At 45.8% G+C, this 22578-nt stretch overlaps 1 protein-coding gene across 1 annotated transcript in view; it reads left to right on the top strand.

Annotated features, from left to right (window-relative positions):
- MAN1C1 (mannosidase, alpha, class 1C, member 1) overlaps positions 1 to 22578 on the top strand; it is a 209010-nt gene that overhangs the window by 74537 nt on the left and 111895 nt on the right. The window contains exon 2 of the mRNA XM_006883503.1: positions 17213 to 17309. Within this exon, the coding sequence (XP_006883565.1) occupies positions 17213 to 17309 (97 nt within the window). The remainder of the gene's footprint in view (positions 1 to 17212; positions 17310 to 22578) is intronic.

Genomic DNA, 22578 nt, shown 5'->3' with positions numbered 1-22578 from the left:
TGATGTCCTTCTTCAAAGAATAACCTTTCCTAGCAACATGCTCCAAATATGTGAGATGAAGCTTTGTCACCTTTGCCTCCAAGGTGCACTCTGGCTGCACCTTCTCTGAGATGTATCTGTTTGTTCTTTTGGCAATCTATGAGATATTCAGTGCTTTTCTCCAATATTATAGTACAAAGGCATCAGTTCTTCTTCTCTCATCCTTATTAATGGCCCTGCTCTCAGTAGGTCAGCAAGTGATTAAAATGACCATGGACACAAATACTGCATAATGCCACTGTTGTAAAGCAGGACTGACATTGGGGTTTAGGGGGAAACAAAGAAAAGAGGGAGATAAATAATGTATACTGTATTGAAACAGATGAGGGAGAGAACTGTGTAAAAGGGATATAGGATTAGGAATTATTGCCATGACAAGAGTCCAGAATGAAAGCTGAAGAGTAGAGTGGACTGGTGGTGAGGGACTGTATAACAATGAAATAATGTTTTGGTTTTTTGTTGTTTGTGTTTTTTTTTTACTTTTCCAAGACAAAAGCAGACTGACTGGGGATAGGGGTGGGCAGGGAGGAAAGTGTGCAACAATGAATGACTGGAAATCCAAAATCTCTGTAAAAATTCATTAAAATTCATTTTTAAAAAATGACCATGGGTGAGCTCTGGTGGCCTAGTGGCAAGAAGCTGCCTTGCAATCCCAGAGGTGAGGGGTTCGAATCCACCAGATGCACTGCTGGAGAAGGAGAAACAATTTCCTCCTGTACCAGTCAGCTCTGATTTGATGGTACACATACAAATTAAAAATAAATAAATAAATAATTTTTTTAAAATGACCGTGGTCTAAATCAGGCACACCTTAATCTTCAAACTGATGTCATTGCCCCTCAATAATTTGGAGAAGTCCCTGACTGTAGGCTTTCCCAGTGCAGTATGTCTCCTCATATGGATCCAAGCAAAAGGAAATTATTAAAAATTTTGATCTTTTCTCCAACTATCATGAAGTTATCTCTTGGTGCAGTGGTGAGATTTTTTTGGGTGTTTTTTTTTATGATAAGATGCAATCCATATTGAAGGCTGTGTTCTTTGATATTCTTAAAGCAAGCACTTCAAGCAAGCTTCCTCCCCTTTCAGCAAGCAAGGTTGTGTCATCTCCAGTAATGTAGGTTATTGATGCGTCTCCCTCAAATCCTGATGCAACATTCTCCATAGTGTCCAGATTCTCAAATAATTTGTGTATCATACAAATTGAATAGTTATGGAGAAAGGCTACAACCCTGAATCACCTGGTCTTGATTTTAAACGAAGAAGTGCTCCTTTGCTCTGTTTGCACAGTAGCCTCTTGGTCTAGATATAGGTTTTGTATTGAGCACAATTAAGTACTCCGGGATTCCCATTCTCAGTGTTACCCATGATTTGTTATGATTCATCAGTCAAATGCACAAATAGACATTTGGTGTTACCCATAATTTGTTTTGATCCATCAGTCAATAAAGCACAAACAGACATTCTTCTGGCATTCATGGCTTTAAGCTAAAAAACTGAAAGATTAGTATCAGCAATGACGTCTTTGGTGCCATGGACTCCTCTAAATCCAGCTTGAAATACTGTAGTTTTCTATTTACTGTTCTAGCCATTTTAAATCCTTTTCAGCAGTATTTTGCTTGCATGTGATATTAATGAGTTGCTTGACAATTTCCACATTCTTTTGTATCACCTTTTTGAGAATGGAACAAATATGGACCTCTTCTGGTCAGCTGGTAAAGGGTCAGCAAAAAAAGAGGAAAGCCCTTAATGAAATGGATTGACACATTGGCTGCACCCATGGCTCACGCATACCAGTTATGAGGATGGCACATAATCCAGCAGTGTATCGTTCTGCTGTGTGTAGGGTCTAAGTTGGAACTAACTCTTGACACCTACATCAACGAAAGCTCAGTTACTCCGTAGCTTCATCTCCAAAAGAGAGATAATCATGGCAACTCACCTTGCAGGGTCTGAGCGCTCATGGAGAGCTCAGTACATGCTAAGTGCTTGGTAGGTGCCCATGACAAGGAAATGGACATCACAAGGGTGGCATAGTATTATCATTAACGTGCTGTACTGTGTTCCTCTGGCAGGCAGGACTCTTGCTATTTGGGGCAAGAGGAACAGACATGAAATGAAAGGCGTCATTACCCTGCAGAGGTATTAAGTCCACAATGCTGTCACCAGCTCTGCAATGTCACAGTTCCTCTTGTACAAAAGGACTGCCGTAGAGTGGGGAACTCAGTGGGTGGGTGTGCTCATTCAGTTGTTAACTGAGCAGTGCAAAGGCCCTGAGGTGGTGTACTCATTTCCAATGGCTGCTGTAACAAATTAACATAGACTTAGTGACAACAGACAGCATTTTTCTTCTTTTATCAGTCAGTTCTAGGGGTAAGAAGACTAAAATTGGTTTGCAGTACTGTGCTGCTTTCTGGAGGCTCCAGAGGAGAGCCGCCTGTTTTCTTGCCTTTCCCCTGTATTTTTTGGCTCATGGGCCTCACCAGGCTTCACAGTCAGCAGGGTTCTTGAGTTTTTCTCACCTGTTATCACTGTCATGCTGACTCTTCTCCTCCCTCTCTCACTTAGAGGCAGCTTTGTGACTGTACTGAGCTCACCTGGATAGCCAAGAATAATGTCCCATCTCAAGATCAGCTAATTAGCAACCTTAATTCCACCCACAGCCTTAATACCGATTTGCCGTGTAACCTGACATGTCCACGTGTCCAGAGATTAGGACATCACTGGCACCATTAATCTGCCTACCACAGTGGGAAAGGACTAATGTGTTTGAGGTGATGTCAGAAGGCCCCTGTGATTGTAGTGTGGGGAGCAGGGAAATGCAGTGTTGGGAGGAGAGGCCAGATAGGTAACCTTTTCAGATATGGGGTTGTGGGAACTCTTGGAGCTTCTCACACAGAGGAATGACATGAAGGGGCTTTTAAAAGCATTCTCTAGTGGTTGTGAGGAGAAAGGATGCAAGTGAGGGGGGCAGGAGAGGAAGCAGGGAGACCAGTTAGGAGCCATTATCAAGGTTCAGATGAGAGATGAGGGAGAGAGGCAGTGGATCAGAGACACATGTCAGAGTGTAGCCAGCACACCTGCTGGTGAATTGACGTGAGATGTGGAATAGAGAAGGCTCAAGGAGGACCCTAGGTTTCTGAAATGGTACTGCTGTTTCCTGACACAGGGAATGTGAAACCCAGGTCAGACAGGAGAGTGCTAATGTTCGCTGGGATTTCTGTACATACCAGGCACTGTAAAGAGCCCCATACATTGTCATTACCCTATCACATCCGTCCTAGGTGGCTTCTGCCATTGCTCCTTCCCTGAGAGGCAGTGAAACAGTGCAGCCTAATGTATAGATGGCCTAGGTGCTTGTCCCAGCTCTGCCTCCTGATTGGGTAAATGCCTCAGTTTCCTATCTGCAAGTGGGAGTACTGATACACAGATAAGATTTGTTGTGCTCCTTGCCATCAAGTGGGAACCAACTCATAGCTGACCCCTCAGTGGGTTTTCAGAGGCTGAAAATCACATGAAAAGAGATTGCTTATCTTTTTCCCCACAGACCAGCTGGTGTATTTGAACCACTGGCCTTTGGGTTGGCAGCACAACTCCTTACCCACTAGGCTACCAGAGTAGCCTATTACTTACTAGTAAGATTATTGTTGTTGAGTGGCATCAAGTTGGAACCGGCCCACAGTAGATCCTCCAAGTGGGTTTTTAGAGACAGTTAATCGCATGGGAAGAAACTGCCCACCTTTCTCCCTTGGAACAGCTGGTGGATTCGAACTGCATGCCTTCCAGATTGCAGTACAGCTTATTACCACTAAGCCACTAGCGCTCCCTACTAGTAAAATTACTGTAAGTTAATGCATATGTAAGAACTAGTGACTCATTAAAAACAGTGAATAAGCATAATATAATAGTACAATTATTTTTAAGTAGTTGAGAATAATTGAGGCACAGAGAAGTTCACTATCTTCTCCAAAGACACATAGCTTAGTAAAGCTGAGATTCAATGCCAGGCTCTTTCCTTCTGTGCCTCTTTGAGAGCTTCTCTCTATGCTGTGGTAAAGACTGGGCATAGCTCAGTATATGTTCATATTCCAGAACATTCTGGAATACTCAGGCACATATTCCAGAAGAGTATGTGTGTGTGTACAGGTTCATTATCTACAAAACGAGGTGATGGCCCACCCTACCTAAGTCACAGGTGACCATAGACTCACACATGGAGAGCGAACTCTTGGGAATTGTAACGCTACCTGCACAAAGGCTGGTTTTACGCTGAACTCCTTGACAAAGCCTTTTTAATCATTTCCCTTGCAGATAAGCTGAGATCATCCTGCCTTATTCATCTTTGCCCCCCTCTTCCTGCCCTTATTCATCTCTACCCCCCTCTTCCTGCCCACCACCTGGTCTGTGATAGAGCAGAGGGGCACGGAGCACCCTCCACTGTGCATTTGTGGTGCACCTCTCAGTACAGTGGCAAACCTCAGATTTGCATCTGGCTTCTCTGATCCTTCCAGCCAATGTTTTCACCAAGATCCCAAGGGTGTCTCACCTGGAAAATGCCTCACACATTCTTTCCTTTTGGCCTCTTCATTGAAGCAAATCCTCTTGCCTTTAGTAAATCACAGTAGCGTCTGAGCCATTGAGGGGTGGGCACTGAGATCTGTCCCAATTACTCCCTAACTCCATGGGCACTGCAAATGTGGAGATGGCTGCCAGTGTATTGTCACTACCATTAGCTGTTGAATCAATATGTGTTTACAGAGGGATACTGTGGGTCAGCCACTGGGCTGGGTGCTGGAAAGCTGTTAGGAGCAAAGGGCTCTAAGGGGTTCTTGTGAGGCCTGCATACTGGTAGGAAAGGAGCAGGAATGGGTACTATTTAATCATACAATTAATATAAAGTTACAACTTTAATAATCCATAGTAAGACCATATCAGAGAGGCTTCTCTAGGAAGTGAGAACCAGAGATATGAAAGCTGAGTGGAGTTCATCAGGCCCAAAGGGGAGGCTGGAGTGACCTGATGCAAAGGCCCTGTGGCAGAAAACACTGTGGTTCTCTGACAAACAGAAAGCTGATGTGATGGGGCGGGGGTGGGGTGGATGCAGAGACAAGAAGAAAAGCTGAGCTGGAGGCCTGGGATTCTGGGATTCTGCAGGGCTTGGTAGGCCAAATCGAGAAGTTTGATCTTTATACCTGATTGAAGTAAATGCCTGTCTGTGTTGGGGTTTGCAGGGAGATAGGGATAAATTTGCATTTCAAATAGATCCCACTATGCTGGCAGCAGTGTGGGAAACAATTTGGAATGAGACTCATATGCCGGTTAGGGGGCTGCTATAGGCAACCCAGACAGAGATTCGAGTAGTTTGGAACTTGGATGTTGTGTGGTGGTGGGGAGAGAGAAGCGGATGGAGAGAGACACTCCCTGCTGTGCTGTTGTTTCCAACTCAGAGTGACCCTCCATCAGGTTTCCAAGGGTGTGAGAGGAGAAGGAGGCTCTTCTTTCTCCCTGGGAGCCTTGCAGGTAGATTCGAACCCCTGGAAACTCTCAGCCTTTGGCGGTCACACACAGTGCAGCTTGTTGCAAACTCACCACCAGAAGAGATACTTAGTGGGTAAATTAATAGGGTAACAATCATTCTCTGGCTGCCTTTCACTGAGCACATAGCAGCCGCTGTGCTAAATAGATTCCATGTTATTTACTCTCAAGGTTATTATAAGGATTAGCTATTCCTGTCCTTTTACAAATGAGCAAACTGAGCCTCAGAGAGATTAGGTCACTTGCTCAAGGCCACACAGCCAGTGGGTGGCAGAGTTTAGAGCGCTTTTCAGGCTTTAATGTGCTTTTGAAGCACCTGGGGATCTTGTGGAAACTCAGCGAGCTCTGGGGTGGGGGTGTGTGTGTTCTAAGATGCCCAGCTCCTGGGCACATGTGGAGCAGCAAGGCGTTCTGTCCCCAGGGTCCCCACTCGATTTCAGTGTCTCCTTAGAGCTACCAAGGGGCTGAGACTACTGAGGTTACTCAAATCCAAACCCCACGGGCAGGCTGAAGGGGAGCTGTTTGCACCTCAAATTGGTAAACATTCATAAGCCGTTTTCTGTCTCCTACATTTACTTTTCAAGAGTCAGGCAGACTCCCAACCCACCTAAGCCCAACCCCTAAAGTATAATCCAGGGTTGTGTGAGAACCCTAACGTGGATGGTTTTCAGGAACCAAGCTGTCAGTGGCTTCCCAGGGCTGAGCTGAGATGAGGAAGAAAATACAAAAAGCAGCCCTCAGTTCTAATTTCCCTCTCTGTGAGGTCATCAGATCCTGGGATCATTAGAGACCAAATCCTTTTCCCGATAAGCCCTTGCAAATGGGGCCCCACATTCCTGCTGTGAGACGCCAATAAGGCTTCCTCTCACGGCGTGAATGCTTGTCCTTAATGACTGGGAAAATCCATTTCCCTTCTCAGCAGCTCTGAGAAGTTTCTGGGTCATTGCCAGACCTGGTCCTGTGGGTCTGTGTGGGTTTTTCAAGTTCTAAAGAAAAGAGGTGTGTTTACCCCATTTCGCCCCACTGGCCCTCAAAGACTTTCCAGTGCAAACATTGTGTTCATTTTCAACTCTTGAGACAGCCTGTCACGACTCCCCTTCCTTCCCCTCCTTGAATACATCCTTTCTGTTTGGGCTCTGCCTTATCTGGGGCTCCTGGGTTCAGGGGAGAGGGAGGCTCCCTGCCTGTGTGACACCCTAGGCTCCCAGACTCTTCTCTGCAGGAGAATTCTCAAGCTCTGTCTGAAGCAGATTGAAAGAGAGTCTTGAAATCATAACACATCTGCCTGAAACAGGCACAGATTATCCATTAGCAAGCAAGGTAAGCACCGACTTACTTAAAATCTCACTTAGAATTGCATGAGTTATGCTGTTGTTATTGTTGTTACATGCCATCTAGTTGGAACTGACACATAACTGATCCTCCAACGGGTTTTCAGAAGCAATAAATCACATGGGAAGAGATTGCCAACTCTTCCCCCACAGAGCAGCTGAGGGATTTGAACTATGTGTCTTTGGGATTGCAGTGCAATTTCTTACCACAAAACCACCAGAGCTCCCTGAATTACTTGTATGCACAAGTTAATCAGTGCTTACCTGGCTTACTGGATACTTCATCCCTGTCAGAGGTTGTAAATTTGGAAAGAGGCTTTGATTCTGCAGGAAGGTGCTGTGGGCTTGGGAGAGAGACAGATACCGAAGCAGAATCTTTGGTGTGGTGAAAAAAATGTGAATGTCACTATAGTTTAGAAAATAAACTCAGGTAAGCCCATGTTTACCTTGATTATTGACCAGACCAACACGAGCCCTGTAAATATTTTGCATTTTAAGTGTTCACGTCATTCAGAGCTGTCCAGGTGGACAAGAGCATCTTTTGTTTGAGGAAGAACTGATGGAGTGTCTCGTGATCCAGCTCCAGTTGCTTTGCTGTGTCTTTCCACCCTTGCAGTTCTGTTTTCTGCCTTCTCATGACTCAAGTGAAAGGAAGTCTTTTTGGAGTTGTGTTAGGGGCTCTTTGAGCCTATAAATCATAGACTGCTGGGAAGGAGGAACTTCCAGAGCCATCAGAGGTTCCTCTCTGCCTCTGGCTTGGACACTTGCACACATATACACATACATGCATACACACTCATGCCTCTTGTTTATTTTAAGCCCCCCAGTGGGAGGAGCAGGATATTCTTTCTCTCTGCATTTAGTCCTTATGCCTCTGGATTCTCACATTGGTGCTCTGGAGCCGGCCCTGTGTTCATCTTGCTGGAGCTCAGGCTGCCCCCACCCCATCAGCTGCCTCATCATCCTGCTCATGTTCTCCGAGACTGGCTCATCCCTGTGCTATTAACATCTGTGTCCTGACCATGGCAAATCACTTCCCCTCTCTGGGCCTCCTGCTTCTTGTAAAATGTGCCTGTGAAGATAGATGCTGGCTCTGGCCCTAAATTTCTGTTTGAACTGGGCTTCTGGCTCGGCTTCTATTTATGTTGTTTCTCTTGTGATGGTCTTTTTCTCCAATTCCCAACTATAAAGACCTTCCTCTCTTTGATCAAATCCCAACTCAGTCAGAACCACCCAATGGCCAACAACCCAAGTGCTCACCAAATTCCCTTTTGATGCCAGTGTAACATTGTATCATTGCCTCATTTTTGCCTTTCATTTCAACTATAGATAATTTGAAAAAAAAAATACAGGGCAGTAAGAAGAAAATAAAAATTACTAAGTTTCTAATCACACATAATAATCATTGTCAACAATTTTAGAATAAATTTTATTATGGAATTTACAAAGTCAATTAGCGAAAACAAGACAGACAAGAAATAGAGAGTTTGGACATCATATTTCTTCAAGCCTTTTTTCTTAACACACATATATGGAACAATTAGTTTCGTACTGTACGATGTAGTGTCTTCTTTTTCCATTAAATATATATAATGATTATTTTTATAACATTAAACATCTGAAAACATGGTTTTAAATATGTTTACTATTTCACTTCTCATACTTTACTTAACCTTTGCATAATTATTTTTTAAAGGGAGCATTTATCTTGCCAGGTCCACTGAACTACCTCAGACCTGATAAAGTATGCAAAGAACTGCTGTGAAAAATACAACTTTGTGAAGCCTCTAGGGCAGTTCTACTCAGTCCTATAGAGTCAGTACAGGTCAAAATTAACTTGACAGCAATGGATTTTCATTTTTTATAAAATATATATCTATATGGGGATCCCAGGGGGTTTTGGTTGCTTGTAATTAAGAGCTGTTGAGTTGAGCAAGACTCATAGTGACCCTGTGAACAAAATATCTGAACCCTGTCCTATCCTGTGCCATCCTCACACTTCCTGACATACTTGAGCTCATTGCTCTAGTCACTGAGTCAGTCTTAGCTGTCTGAGAGTTTTCCTATCTTTTACCAACACTCTGCCTTTCCAAACATGATGCTATTCCAAAGAATAGCTACTCTTAAAAACATGTCCAGAGTATATAAGATGAAGCTTTGTCATCTTTGCCTCTAAGGAGACTCTGGCTTCACCTTCTCCAAGATACATCTGTTTGTTCTTTTAGCAGTCCATGGGATGTTCCATATTCTTCTCCAGCTCTACAACTCAAAAACATCAATTCTTTTTCTGCCATCTTTATTCATTGTCCAGCTCTTAGATGCATTGTCAAATGATTGAAAAGACCATGGCCTGAATCAGGCACATTTTAGTCTCCACTGACATCATTTCTTTATGCCTCAGTAGTTTGGAGAGGTCCCTGACTGCAGACTTGCCCAGTGCAATTCGTCTCCTTATCTCCTGACTTCTGGTACCAAGGGTGTTAATTGTGGATCCAAGCAAAAGGAAATTGTTGCAAGTTTCAATCTTTTCTCCATCTATCCTGATGTTGCCAGTCAGTCAGTGGTGAGAATTTTTGTTTTCTTGATGTTGAGATGTAATTCATATTGAAGACTGTATTCTTTGATCTTCTGCCATGAGCACTGTTCAAGTCCTCCTCACTGTCAGGTGCATCATGTGCATAATAATGGAGGTTACTGATAAGTTTTCCTCCAATCCTGATGCCACATTCTTCTTCATAGAGTCCAGCTTCTCAAATGATTTGCTTAGCATAAAGATTGAATCTCTTTTTTAACAATGTCCAATTTTCTTGCATTCATCCTTGATACATTATATGTTCCAATGGCTAGTGGGTGTTTGCAGCTACCTTCTCATTTTTTGTGTCTTCCATTTTGTGGACTCAGCCTTCAGTGCTATTTATCTAATAGTCTAAGTGTGCTCTATTGTTGATAAGGTTTTCCAAGGCCTCTTATTTCAGAAGTGGATAGGCAATCCTTCTTCCTTGTCTGTCTTATTCTGGGAGAACTGCTTAAGTACAGCATCTGACAGACAAGCACTGCACTCAAAATAGCAGATGTTAGACAGCAAACACATATGTATATCTAAGCTATCAAGAGGAGCAACATGCAAAGATATTTCTTCAATACAAAAACTGACAGATAAATGGTACCCTTAAGAACAAACCATAATGACATTGTTAAAAAAGAAACTGAATGGTAAATATTGACACAGTAGACATAGTGAGATGAGATGGATTGGCGTTGGCCACTATGTATCAGATAGTCAAACAAGATGTGTCTAGAAGAGGCCATGACATTAGGGATATCATTGCTGATGTCAGAGGACTCTTGATTAGAGTACCAGAAAGATGTTTCTTTGTGTTTTATCAACTACTCTAAGACATTTGACTGTGTGGATCATACAAATTGTGAAAAATGAGAATCCCAGAAGACTTGATTGTGCTCATGTGAGACCTAGACCTAGACCAAGAAGCTACTGTGCAAACAGAGCAAGGAAATACTGCAGGGTTCAAAATCAAGAAAGGAGTGTGTCAGAGATGTATTCTTTCTTCATACCTTTTCAGTCTATATGCTGAACAGATCATTTGCAAGGCTGGACTCTATGAAGAAGAATGTGGCATCAAAATGGAGGAAGACTCATCAACAACTTGCATTGTGCAGATGACACCATCTTGCTTGCTGAAACTGAGAATATGAAGCGCTTCCTGCAAAACAAGGACCAGAGCCTTGTTTACTTTGCAACATCAAGAAAACAAAATTCCTCACCACTGGGCCAATAGGAGGCATCAGGTAAATGGAGAAAAGATTGAGGTTGTTAATGATTTCGTCTCGCTTGGATCCAAAATCGTCCTTGGCACCAGCCATCAGAAAATCAAATAACAAGTTGCATGGGAAAATCTGCCATCAAGAGTCAATCTGGAGATTAAAGTGCACCTGGCCGTGGTCTTCACAATTACTTGCTGTGCATCTGAGAGCTGGAAAATGACTAAGGATATAGAAGAATCAATGCCTTTTCATTGCGGTGCTGGAGAAGAGTATTAAACATACTATGGACTCCCAAGAGAGTAAACATGTCTGTCCTCAAGAGAGTGAAACCAGGTTGCTCCGTAGAGACAAGGATTTTGAAGCTCTCTCTCACATAATCTGGGCATGTTGTCATGAGGGGCCAGTCTTGGAGAAGGACATCATGCTTGGAAAGGTGGAGGGTCAGCACATGAGAGGAAGACCCTGGATGAGATGGATTGGCACAGTGACTATGGCAGTGGAGTCAGGTATGATGAGGTTGGTTCAGGATAGTGCAAGATTCAGAACTTTTGTTCATTAGGTCACTAAGAGTCATAAATGACTTCATAGCATATGACAACAACATAGATTGACTAGGTATGGAGGAAGGATACAATCCTGATACACACCTTTCTTAATTTTAAACTATGCAGTGTTCCCTGCACTGTTTGGACAACAGCTTCTTAAACTAGGTATAGGTTTCATATAAGCATAATTAAGTGCTCTGGCATTCCATTCTTCTCAGTGTTAGCCATAATGTGGTACGATCCACATGATCAAATGCCTCTGCCCAGTCAATAAAGCACAAGTAGACATTCTTCTGGTATTATCTGCTTTCAACTGTGACCCATCTGACATAAGCAATGATATCTCTGGTGCCATGGCCTCTTTTTAAACACAGCCTGAACTCTGGAAGTTCTCTTTCAGTTAACTGTTCTAGCCATCTTTGGTTGATCTTCAGCAATATTTTGCTTGGCATGCAATATTAATGATATTGTTTAATAATTTCCATGTTCTGTGAGATGATCTTTCTTTGGACTGAGAATAAATGTAAATTTCTCCGAGTCAGCCAGTTAGGCCGCTGTCCTCCAGATTTCCTGGCATAAACTGTAGGCATGTCCAGGGCAGCATCCATTAGTCGGAACTTGTCAGCTGGTATCCTGTCTATTCCTACAGTCTTATTTTGATTTTTCTAGTGGCTTAGTGGTAAGCAGTTGTGCTCCCAATCCAAAGGTACATGATTCTAATCTACCAGCTGCTCCACAGGAGAAAGATGGGCGGTTTCCCTCCAGTGAATTTACTGCCCCTGAAAATCTGCTGGAGGATCAGCTATGGGTTGGTGCTAACTCAACATTACGCAATAACAAGAACAACAACAACAACACAGGGATCTCTGGTGGCATAGGCAGCAACTCTGGAAGTTTGAATCCATCAGCGGCTCATGGGGGATAGACAGGAAATGTCCTCTTACGCAATTTACATCCCTGCAAAAATCACATCGAGGGTCAACTATGGGTTGCTTCTGACTCCATGGCAATAAATTTGAGAGGGGTGGTGTTTTTATATACATATATGAAGTTTCGGCCTTCTTTTTTAAAAAAAATATTTAGAAGGTTCTGCACAGGTGTTAGAAGTAGAAAGTGTAGGACAGGGCTCACATGGAAGAAGGTGGGGAAAAAGGAAATGAGAGGTCAAAGCCTCGGATGAACTGAGGCTTCTGCAAAATGCGCAGACCTCAAAAGAGTCTTTGAGTTTCTTTTTGGAGCAAGGACCACAGAGTAGGGTTGAGTACCGTATCTAAGCATGGTGATGTGATTATAGGAGAGGAAACACAGTTGCTTGCTTGGCTCGGTTCTCTGACCAGAACAGGCATAGCAAGCCTGGCGAGGGGGCCATGAAGGCCAGCACAGGTCAGGAGGAACTGTGGGGCGAGAGAAACCGCCAGAGCTGCTTCACAGGGGCACAGTCTGTCATAATTTTTAAAAAGTGGAATAAAATCTTGGAATGTGTGGACTTGGTTGAAAATGGCATCGGCAACCTCCAGCAAAATTCTTTAATGGATTTTCTTTTTCCTATTTCAGACTTGCAGAGAAGTTGCAAAAATCAACCAAAGATTTCACATTTACCCTTCACCCAGATTCTGTAGATGTTAATATTTTACCATGTTTGTTCTCTCGTCGTCTTCACGCTCTCTGTTCTGCCCTCCCCTCTCCTCTCTCTGTACATATATACAATAACTGGTTTCTGAACCATTTGAGAGTAAGCTGCGCACACGATGCCCTTTACCCTTAAATACTTCATTATATATTTCCTAGAAGGTAATGCCACATTTCTACATAACTACAGTCAGCCATCAAAATTGGCAAAATAATGATGCTTGATTCTACTATCTGGTACCTCTGCCCCATTCAGATTTGGCAAGTTGGGTCCACAATGCCCTTTAGGATAATAACAATGTTGTTGCTGTTGTTATTTCACCTCCAGGATCCGTTCCGTTCATGTTGCATTTACTGGTCATGAACATCTCCTTACTTGTCAGGCTTCTCTTTGTTTATGACTTTTTTTTTTTTAAGAGTGTAGACCACGTAATGTTGTAGATCTGTCCCTCATTTGGGGCTTGGTTACTCCATGTTTAACTTGTCCTCCCCAAACAGTTTTCTAAAGTGGCTACACCATTTTACATTCCCAGCCAACAATGTATGAGAGTTCTGTATTCCTCCGTACCCTCACCAACACAACATTCCGTCTTTTTTATTACTGCCATCCTCGTGGCTCTAATAGGCTTTAAGTTAGTGAGTTGCAAGCATTTAGTACAACAAATGACGCTCTGTAGGAGCCAACCTGAGCTCCCTGTGAACAAATCATGCCAGCCTAACCCTTTTGCCCTCCCTCTTAAAAAGCAAACAAATGACTTTTCCCCCCCTTCTGTACGAGAGCAGAGCGGTTTTGTATTTTGGCCCCGTCTTTCACAGTATTGTTGTGGACAGAAATGGAAAGACAAGTGTTGCACTGACTGTGTAGCTTGCTCATTTGCTCATGAATGGCCCGCACGCAAAGCCCTTGATGCTAGTTCCCAGTTCTGCCCGAGGTCCAACTCCTCAGTGCTTCTGTCAGAAATGTAGGAGAGAGGAGACTGTAGATGACAGTGTCCCCTCCGGTTTGCAGCTTCCTGAAAACCAGCAGACACTTACCTTACAGATTAATAAGACCTGGTTCTGGAAAGATCTTGACAGCATGGAATGGTCAACAGAGTTCATTGAGATGCTGCTCCTGGGGACCCAGGTCAAGACCACACCTCCAGAGCCCAGCCCAGATGTCACCAGGGAGTTGGACCATTTATGTTGCTGAATTGTCCCATTGTTTAAGATTGGCAACTCCTTTTTTAACTCTCCCCCACCCCAGTACATCAGTATGCCCTCATTCCTTAAGTCATTATGAGTTTAAACCACCAATCTTTTAAGTTTACCAGCCAAGTGCAAACCATTTGTACCACCCAGGAGCCTTAGGGTGTATTGTTGTTGTGTGCCGCCAAGTTGGAAACGACCCATAGCTGAACCCTCGAGCAGGTTTTCAGTGGCCATTAATCACATGGAAGGAGATTGCCCATCCATCTCCCACGGAGCAGCTGGTGAATTCGGGATTGCAGCACAGCTTCTTACCACTAGGCCACCAGAGCTCCCTTAGGATACATTAACATGGGAAATAAGGACTACTTGTCCACTAGTCATTCCTCTGCTTACCTGATGCCTTTGCTGAGTCTACAGGACCCAAGGGAGGATGCAGGTGTGCGTTGGAGGGTCTGTGTCTCTGCCCACATGTGTGATGGAGACACAGCTTGCCTTCTGAATCCAGTTCCGAGAGATGTGGGGATTATTTGCGCCTTCGTTCCCCTCTCTTGATGTGTGTGGCTGTGAGAATGGGCCTTGCTCCAAATGCCGCCACGTTCCCTGCAGTTACAGCTCCTTTGAGAATGTGCAGACACCTATGATTCCCCTAATTACGCCTGCACACCCACTTCTCCCGTACTCTCTCTTAAGCAGGAGGAGTTGAGGTGGGGTGCAATCTTCCCCCCAGCCGACCCCTGCTCCTGCTCCCCCGCTGCCACTTATGCTTCCTGCTCTCCCACCTGGCCACTCCCCCACACCTCACACTAACTCAGTGGAGGGAGCCCCCAGATCAGAGAGAAGGGAGAAGGCAAGTTTCCCTCAAGCACGCATACCCGGCAATTATTTCCCCGTTATTGCCAATTGAAGATAAGTAGAAAATAACAGAGGAATGGAACCAGGACTCAGAGCCTGTGCCAAGTGCTTGGCATGCGTTACCATGACATTTGCACGTGTGTCACATGGGCCAAGCAAGGGGGTGAGCTGCGCTGGCATGGGAGTCGAGAGACCTCGATTCCAGCTCTGGATTGATCCGCTTTCCAACCCCATTCCAGAGTTTCATGACCTATCAATTGGCAAGGTGTGCTAGATTGTTCTGCCATTTTATGGACAGCCCAAGCCATATACCTGCCAGAGTGTCCCACAGCCTGTGCACTTGGGCTTCAGTGATGAGCACAGCTGTGATCACTGGCCAGTTGTGCCTGGAAGAGACACTTTTAGCCCAGTAGCAAGTGCAAAGAGCCTCAGGCATGTGGGCGGATGTGTCCTGGGAAAGGTGCAGAGCTGGAAATGTGGCTGGGCGGTAGGCAGGGCAGAGCCAAAGAAAGGGTTTGGATGACTGTGTCTAAGTGAGGTGACAAATCGAAGTATTCATATGTAAGAGATCCCTGGTTCTCCCATGTGGCACACAGGCTAGTGGTATCACCGGGAGATTTGTTAACTCAAAGACTGTCATCTAGACATTTGTATACATAGTGACCTTATAGGACAGATTAAGAGCAGATTGCCTCCTTTTTTCCTCTATAAAGCAGCTGATGAATTTGAACCTCTTACCTTTTGGCTAGCAGTCCATGTCATAACCCATTGCATCACCAGAGCAAGGCAAATTCTTAGGGCTCCATCCCAGACCTGTTGGATCAAACATTCAAGAGGTGGGGCCTGGTGATCTCTTTAAAATACTTGCCAGGTGATACCTATGCCAGCTGAAGTTTGAGAAACTCATTCAATGCATGGGGGACCAGATGGGAATGTTGCAAATTGAAGCAGGAAGAGAATTAGCATTTGTTGAGCACCTGCTGTGCAGGCTGGGAATTGGGCTTTTCCAGCTACTTCCTGCCCCCGCCCCAGTTTAATTCTTGCAGGATTGTGCCATTGCATCTCTTGTTAGGCCCATCTTGCAGATGTGTCAAGTGAAGCTCAGAGACATTTCACCACGTTGCATAGTCATAGAACTAGCAACAGAGGGGCAGGAGTGGAATTAGAACCCAGGCCCCTCTGGCCCTGAGTTCCCAGTTCTTTTGCTGCACCAGGCTGCCTCCCCACCCGTCCGTCCTTCAGCTGTGCCTCTGCTACCCGTGTCTGACTTCCTCCTCTGTACCCTGTCACTCCAGAGCTCGGCTGTGCTGTCCTTCCACAGCCTGCATCCAAAGGCAGAGAAGGGAGCCCTGGGTGGAGGGAGGCCTACCATCTGGCACCTCTTCAGCCTGCAATGCTGATGCTGTGAGAGGAGCCTGGCGCTTGTGTGATGCTCCTGAGGGGCGAGGCCTGGTGTCTTTATGTAATGAGAGCCCTCACATACCCTGGGTGACAGTCGACGACTAGTCATTGAAGCATCTCTGTGCCACATCCTACAACTGGGTGCTGTGGGGTAAGTGCAGGCAAGTGCAGTTTCCAGCCTTAAAAACCTTATGGCCACAGCCAGGGCAACCACAGTGACTAGGTTAGGTACTCGGTACAAGGAAGTCTGCTAGCCGGGGCAGGTCAAGCCACATGTTTGAGAGGTTCAAAGGGAGCCATGCAGTGATTCTCAGGGAGAGAAGCAGGCTTTGAGGAAAGACTCAACGTGTTAGAGTCAGAGAGTCAGAGGCATGGACTCAATTTCCAGTATTGACACTAACTCCCTGGGTAGCTTTCAGCAAATTCTTTCGTGTCTTTGACCTGCTTCCTTATCTATAAAATGAGGTTGACAATATCTAGCTTATGAGGTGAGTCTGTGAGCTTAAGAGGATGTAAGCAAGCTTTCACTCACAAAATACTCACTTCCTTCCCTTCAGAGAATTACTGTAAGCCAAAATAAAATAGAGAGGCTTCATGGAAGAGGTGTTTTTTCCCCACTGGGCATCGAAGGGTGATTGAATTTGTTTTGCTTGATGCTTTCATGACTAGCTTCTGAGAAGTCTGCAGATAGACTTTAGATACATGAGATTCTCGGGGAAGAGGGGAGAATGACCTTCAGGCAGCTGTGAATAAACTTAGGGAGAGAAGTTGCCTGCCTTCATCTGGAAGTGTAGAAGTCATTTCCTAAATGTGGTTTAAAACCCAGTTGTCGGGGGTGATTCCAGGGGGTCAGTGCTCACTCTTGGGGCTCGTCACCCGGAGTTGTTGATATCCTGCCTTTTCTTGCAGATGATGCAGTTTGCCTGGCAAAGCTACAAGCGGTACGCAATGGGGACAAATGAGCTCCGTCCGCTAACAAAAGACGGCTCCGAAGGAAACATATTTGGTGAGTGGCTCCGACTACTCTGAAGTGGGGGACACTTACTGCCCCCCCCCGGCAGTGGGGCAGAATTTTCTTTTCTGATTTACACCTCCATCATCTGTCCTTATTTCTCTACCCCTGGGGCCTCCAAGTCTGAGAGTTTTGTATGGGTTGTTCAGGTTTCTGTGCCTTCCTGAATGGGAGGAAACCCATATGCATCTGCAACCTTACAGACTTCTTTGCATACACCCATCATGTATTGTTTTTATAGCAAGGAAGCTTGCAAATGTGAGTAGGAAGAGTGAAGGAAGGAGATTTGTTTCCATGGAAAAGGTTTGGAGCTGAGGAGGACCTAGAGGGCGGAATTTATGCCTGGTCTTCCTGAGTGCGGCTGTAAAGTGATCTTGGTATTTGCCTAGAGAAACTGGACCTGCATGCAGTGAAGGTGGGGGTACGTACTGCCTTTGAGCCTAGGGGTTATCCCGTGCTGCCCGGGAGGGCTGATGGAGCCCACAGGCTGGGGTGTTGGTACTGTTCTGCTGCTGCTTCTCAGCTCCTTATGTTTGGTTTACATCCTCACTCACAGATGTCTTTGCCTTTCCCCACCCCCAGCCCCTGGGTCTCTAACCTAGAATCTTGAAAGCCTCTCAGGCAGAAACGGCAAGGTGCCAGCGGGGTCTCGGATTTCAGATTTAACACCAAGCTTTTCCCTGAGAAGATGCTAGAGATAGCGGGCCATCCTTCCTCTCTGGGAGACAGGCGCTGTCTGGGGCTGGAGGTGGAAAATTCATTACCTGCGTTCCTCACTTCTTGGAGATAGAAGCTCCTGAAGCCTAGGACCAAAAAAAGCAAGTCTGAGATGAAGATTCCACCTGTACAGCCCTGCCTGGTGTATTTATGTCAAGAAGACAGTGGTCCAGGACCTACCTTCTGCCCTCTAAACCTTTTTCTAGCCAGCCACTGGGATCTCTCTTCCTTTGAAGTGTGTATGGACAATAGTAACTGTCTAGGACAAGAGTAGAAGAGACTCATAGAATACCCTTGGCTCTGGTTGCCTAGTGGCTAGGGAATTGGGCTACCAACCTAAAGGCAGGTGGTTCGAATTCCCCAGCTGCTCTGCAGGAGGAAGATGGGCTGTCTCCTCCACTGAAATTTGCAGCCTCTGAAAACCCACGGAGAGTCAACTATGCATTGGTTCAGACTCAAGGGCAGTGAGTTTTGAGCAAGTTAATCTTGATAGACGCAGACTGCCACATTTTTTTCTTGTAGATTCAAATCACCAATCTTTAAATAAGCAATGGAATTCTTAGTTCACTCTTGACATCAGACTGCTTAAAAAGTCAAAGTTCAGTTTCTGAGGCTATAAATCATAATGGGAACAGGCTGCCTCATCTGTTCCCAGGGAACAGCTGGTGGGTTTGAGCCAATGACCTCGTGGTTGGCAACTCAACAGCAAACACACTATGCTACCAGGAATCTTGAAAAAGAGCAGAGTTGGGAGAAGAGCTCCTTCTGCTGTGCAGATGTGGCTTCTGGGGACATCCTGCCACCTCTCCTTCCAGTCCTTTTTTCTGTGTACTCCCTCCCCCCCCCCAGCTAAATACAATTTTATGTCCTTTCTTTTTTGGCTTAATGTTAAATGTTTTCCTCAGTCATTTAAATTTTTTACATAAAGAGTGTTTGTAATGATGGCAATTATTTTATGGATGCGCCATAATGTATTTAACCATCCCACTCATGTTGGACGTTTAGGTTGTTTCCAGTTTTTGGCTACTAAAAATAATGGAGTAATTAACCACTTTATATATAAACTTTTGTCTTGGTATAAATTCCTAGAGAAGAATTACTGAGTAGTAAAGAGGAGAATGGCTGTTTCTTTAACCTCATATCTGCAATGTGCACATCTCTGACTACCTTACCTGTCTAGAAAACCAGGTTTCCCCCAACATCCCTGGGGGTGGATGTCATCATATCCCTTGGTATGGATCTCATCACAATTGTAACTTCTGCAACTAGTATATAAGTTAGGGACAGGATCAAGAATGCTTCTCAGCTCTAAACAGTTTACAAATAATCGGGTAGTTGGTAAAGATGGCAGGGTTTGGGTTTTGAAGCCATACAGCATGGACACTGCTATTGCTCAAACTATCCACAAGGACAGAGAGAGTCTCTGTGGTGAGGGATTGGGCTAAACTCGGTCCTGCTCTGTTAAACTCCTGAGGGTCTAGGATTTAAATCATAAGCCTCCAACTCCATTTCCAGTCACCAAGCATGGGTTGTCTGTGTCCCAAGAATGGCTTTGGGAGGACCTAGGCTCCACGCACTCACGGCAGCCCCTGTGACAGTAAGGGCACAGAGCTGCCATCTGCAGCCAGGGAGTGAGCACCAGTGAGCAGCTGGCTTCTGGGAAAGGAGAATATTCAAGGACCCACGTAAGGAAGGAGAGCCACCCTTGAGTCACTCACTCTTCTATTCAACAAATTCTTGGTGGATGCCAAGCCCAGTGCCGGCTGCTGGGAATAAATGGCATGATGAAAGCTCCTTGTTCTGATGGGTCACACCCTGTCAGCTGTCCCCAGGGACCTCTTGAGGACCTGTCTGAGTGCTCTTAGAAAGTGGCATGAGAGGAAGAGGATTACAACTCAGACCCTTTGCCTGAGTTCAAATTCTGGTCTCACCACTTTCTGACTGTGTAATCTTGGGGGGATTATTTCCTTCTGAGCCTGACTTTTTCCATAAAATGTAGCTTATGACAACGTGAGGGAACTCTGGTGGCCTACTGGTAAGAATGCTAACCCTAAGGCACGTGGTTCGAATCCACCTGCTCCACAGGAGAAAGATGAGCAGTCTCCTCCTGTGTGGTTTGGAGCCTCTGAAAACCCACTGCAGGGTCAGCTGTGAGTCAGTTCCAGCTGGATGGCACATAACAATGATAACACGAGGCTCCAGCCCAGAGCCGGCCTGCCTGAATACTGGCTGTTGAGTAAGTTCTGACTTGGAACCATCGACGTGTCAGCGCAGAATGTGGCTCCATAGACTTGCAGTGGCTCATTTTTCAGAAGTACATCATCCAGCCTTTCTTCTGTCGTACCTCTGGGTAGGCTCAAACCTCCATCCTTCTGGTTAGCAGCCAAGTGCATGAACCATTTCCAGCACTGGGAGCTCCTGCCTGCTCATCCAGAGCTTGCATACTCCCAGAAGATGAGGGTTAGGGGCATTCTAAGACTCTGCAAGAGGTTCTAGTTCAAGATGGACCTATGAGGGGGTTCAAAGACAGATTGTGTCCAAAGATGCCAAAACTAGACCACACCCTTGCTGCTGAGGCTGTTTCAGCTCACAGCAACCTTGCCTGCTGCAGAGGAGGTATTTTCCTGACTTTATAGAAAAGCAGCTTTCCAGGCCTTTGTTTCTACAGAGCCACTGGGTGGGTTCAAACCAGCAACCTCTAGATAAGCAACCACTTACGCCATCCAGGCTCCTTTCTAAAGACTTAAGGAGGCAAATTTGCCTGAATTAGCAGCTCATCATATCATCACTTGTTTATCTGAATTTGTGCAGGTCACCGGGGCTCACCATTGCTAGGTTGACAGCTATTACCACCACCAGTGACAGCTTTGTAGACTGAGACCCCCACAAGCCCAGGACCCACAGGGTGGAGTGAGGCATCAGGTAGTGTGTCCTGCTCCCCTTCACCTCTTCCCTAGCTGGGCAGGCTTTAAAGGGACCTGACCCCCATATCTAGAGTAGTGCTTCCAATCCAGGTGCTCACTACAGACATGGCAGCTTGTAGCCTCCTTCTGGGGAGGGTTGTGTGCGGGGGAAGGGTTAATGAGTTCACCCCAGCCTCACCTTGCTGAGATTCACAGGTCCAGCAGGCCTCTGTGAGGGGGAGGCAGGTCACTGAGCCTGGCCTCCCTGTGAGGAAGTTGACCAAATTGAATTCCCTCCTTCGTCCGCCCACACACCCCTCCCTGCCTCTGTTCTTGCTTTGAGGCAAAGCCTCTAAGCAAGGTATCTCTCAAGCTGGTTTTTGTGTCCCAAGCAGTTTGACTTCAAAGTGACTTCCTTTTACCATCATCCAGCAAAGTAGATCCAGTTAGAAACCCCTCCCAAGACTGCAGTGACTGAGCAAAGGCACAGCCCATTCCTCACCTCGGGGCCAAGGCCACAGCAGCATCTGGTCCTCCCACCTCCTCTGAGAGCTATCAAGATAGGACAGTTAGTGTCCACATAGGTGGACATAGGAAGGGCGTGGACTTTGAGTCCAAGCAGGCCTGTGTGGAGTGTCCGTCTGTTTTGCAGCTCTGTGGCTGCAGAATGGTGTGGACTCACTGCTCTGTAATGATGGGGAGAGACTTGCAGGGGGCCTAGCTGAGCCAAGCATGGAACAGGCCCTTCTTAGGGGGCTGAAGTCACCATTAGAAATCTCCAGAAGTGAGCTTGCCGTTTGAAGAAAGCATGCAAGGAGGGGGCAGACCAGGACCAGCTGGAAAGTGGCAACCAGTGACGTGTGCTGGCACAGTGGTCCAGTACACAGAGGCAGATCCACCCCTGTAACGCGGGAGGATGCCGCTGGGAATTGAGGAGTTACAGATCTGGGGGGAAGATGGCTAGATTTAATGCTCTTCTGCCACTTACTAGCTATGTGATCCTGGGCAAGTTTCTTAACTTCTCTGGGCTTCTGTTCTCCTGTCTGTGGAATGGGAACAATAATAATCCCTATTTCCCAGTATTGCTTTGAGGACTAGGTGAGTTAATCCAGGTCAATTGCATGTACCCATGCCTGCTGCACAGAACACATTCTCCAAGCGACAGCTGCCATAAGGTTGGTAGAAGGCATCCAGCACAGGGTGTGTCTCCCATTTTCACTGATGCCCAAGTCCTCTGGACTCAGAGACCTATATGAAAACTCACAGGCTCTCTGTGCCCAGATCCCTCCTGTCCTGCTCCCCAGACCCCTCCTGCCCTGCTCCCCAGACCCCTATGCCCAGGGCAGGAATCTCTGAGGAGGGGCTGTACACCCAAGACAGTGTGCCTTTGTCCTTGTGCTGAGAGTTTTAACAGAGAGGAGGCTAAGGTTCAGGGTTTTAGAATAAGGCGGCCTCCTGCCAGCCTGAGGATTTCTGGTCATGCAGTGCTGGGGAGCAGTAAGTGACACTGCGAGATCGATGTCAGCTGCCAGCCTTGAAGCACTTAACAAACATTAATCCTCCCAACAAGGCAGTGCAATCTATGAGATCCTGGGGAGCTGGGGAATTGGCCCAGGGCACAGAGTCCTGGGATGTCACCACCA

Source organism: Elephantulus edwardii, unplaced genomic scaffold, assembly GCF_000299155.1.
Source record: "Elephantulus edwardii isolate Elephantulus edwardi_28Jun2011 unplaced genomic scaffold, EleEdw1.0 scaffold00028, whole genome shotgun sequence".
Classification (NCBI taxonomy): Eukaryota; Metazoa; Chordata; class Mammalia; order Macroscelidea; family Macroscelididae; genus Elephantulus; species Elephantulus edwardii.
Note: the sequence above shows the minus strand (reverse complement) of the source record. Positions and strands in the feature narration are given on the sequence as shown.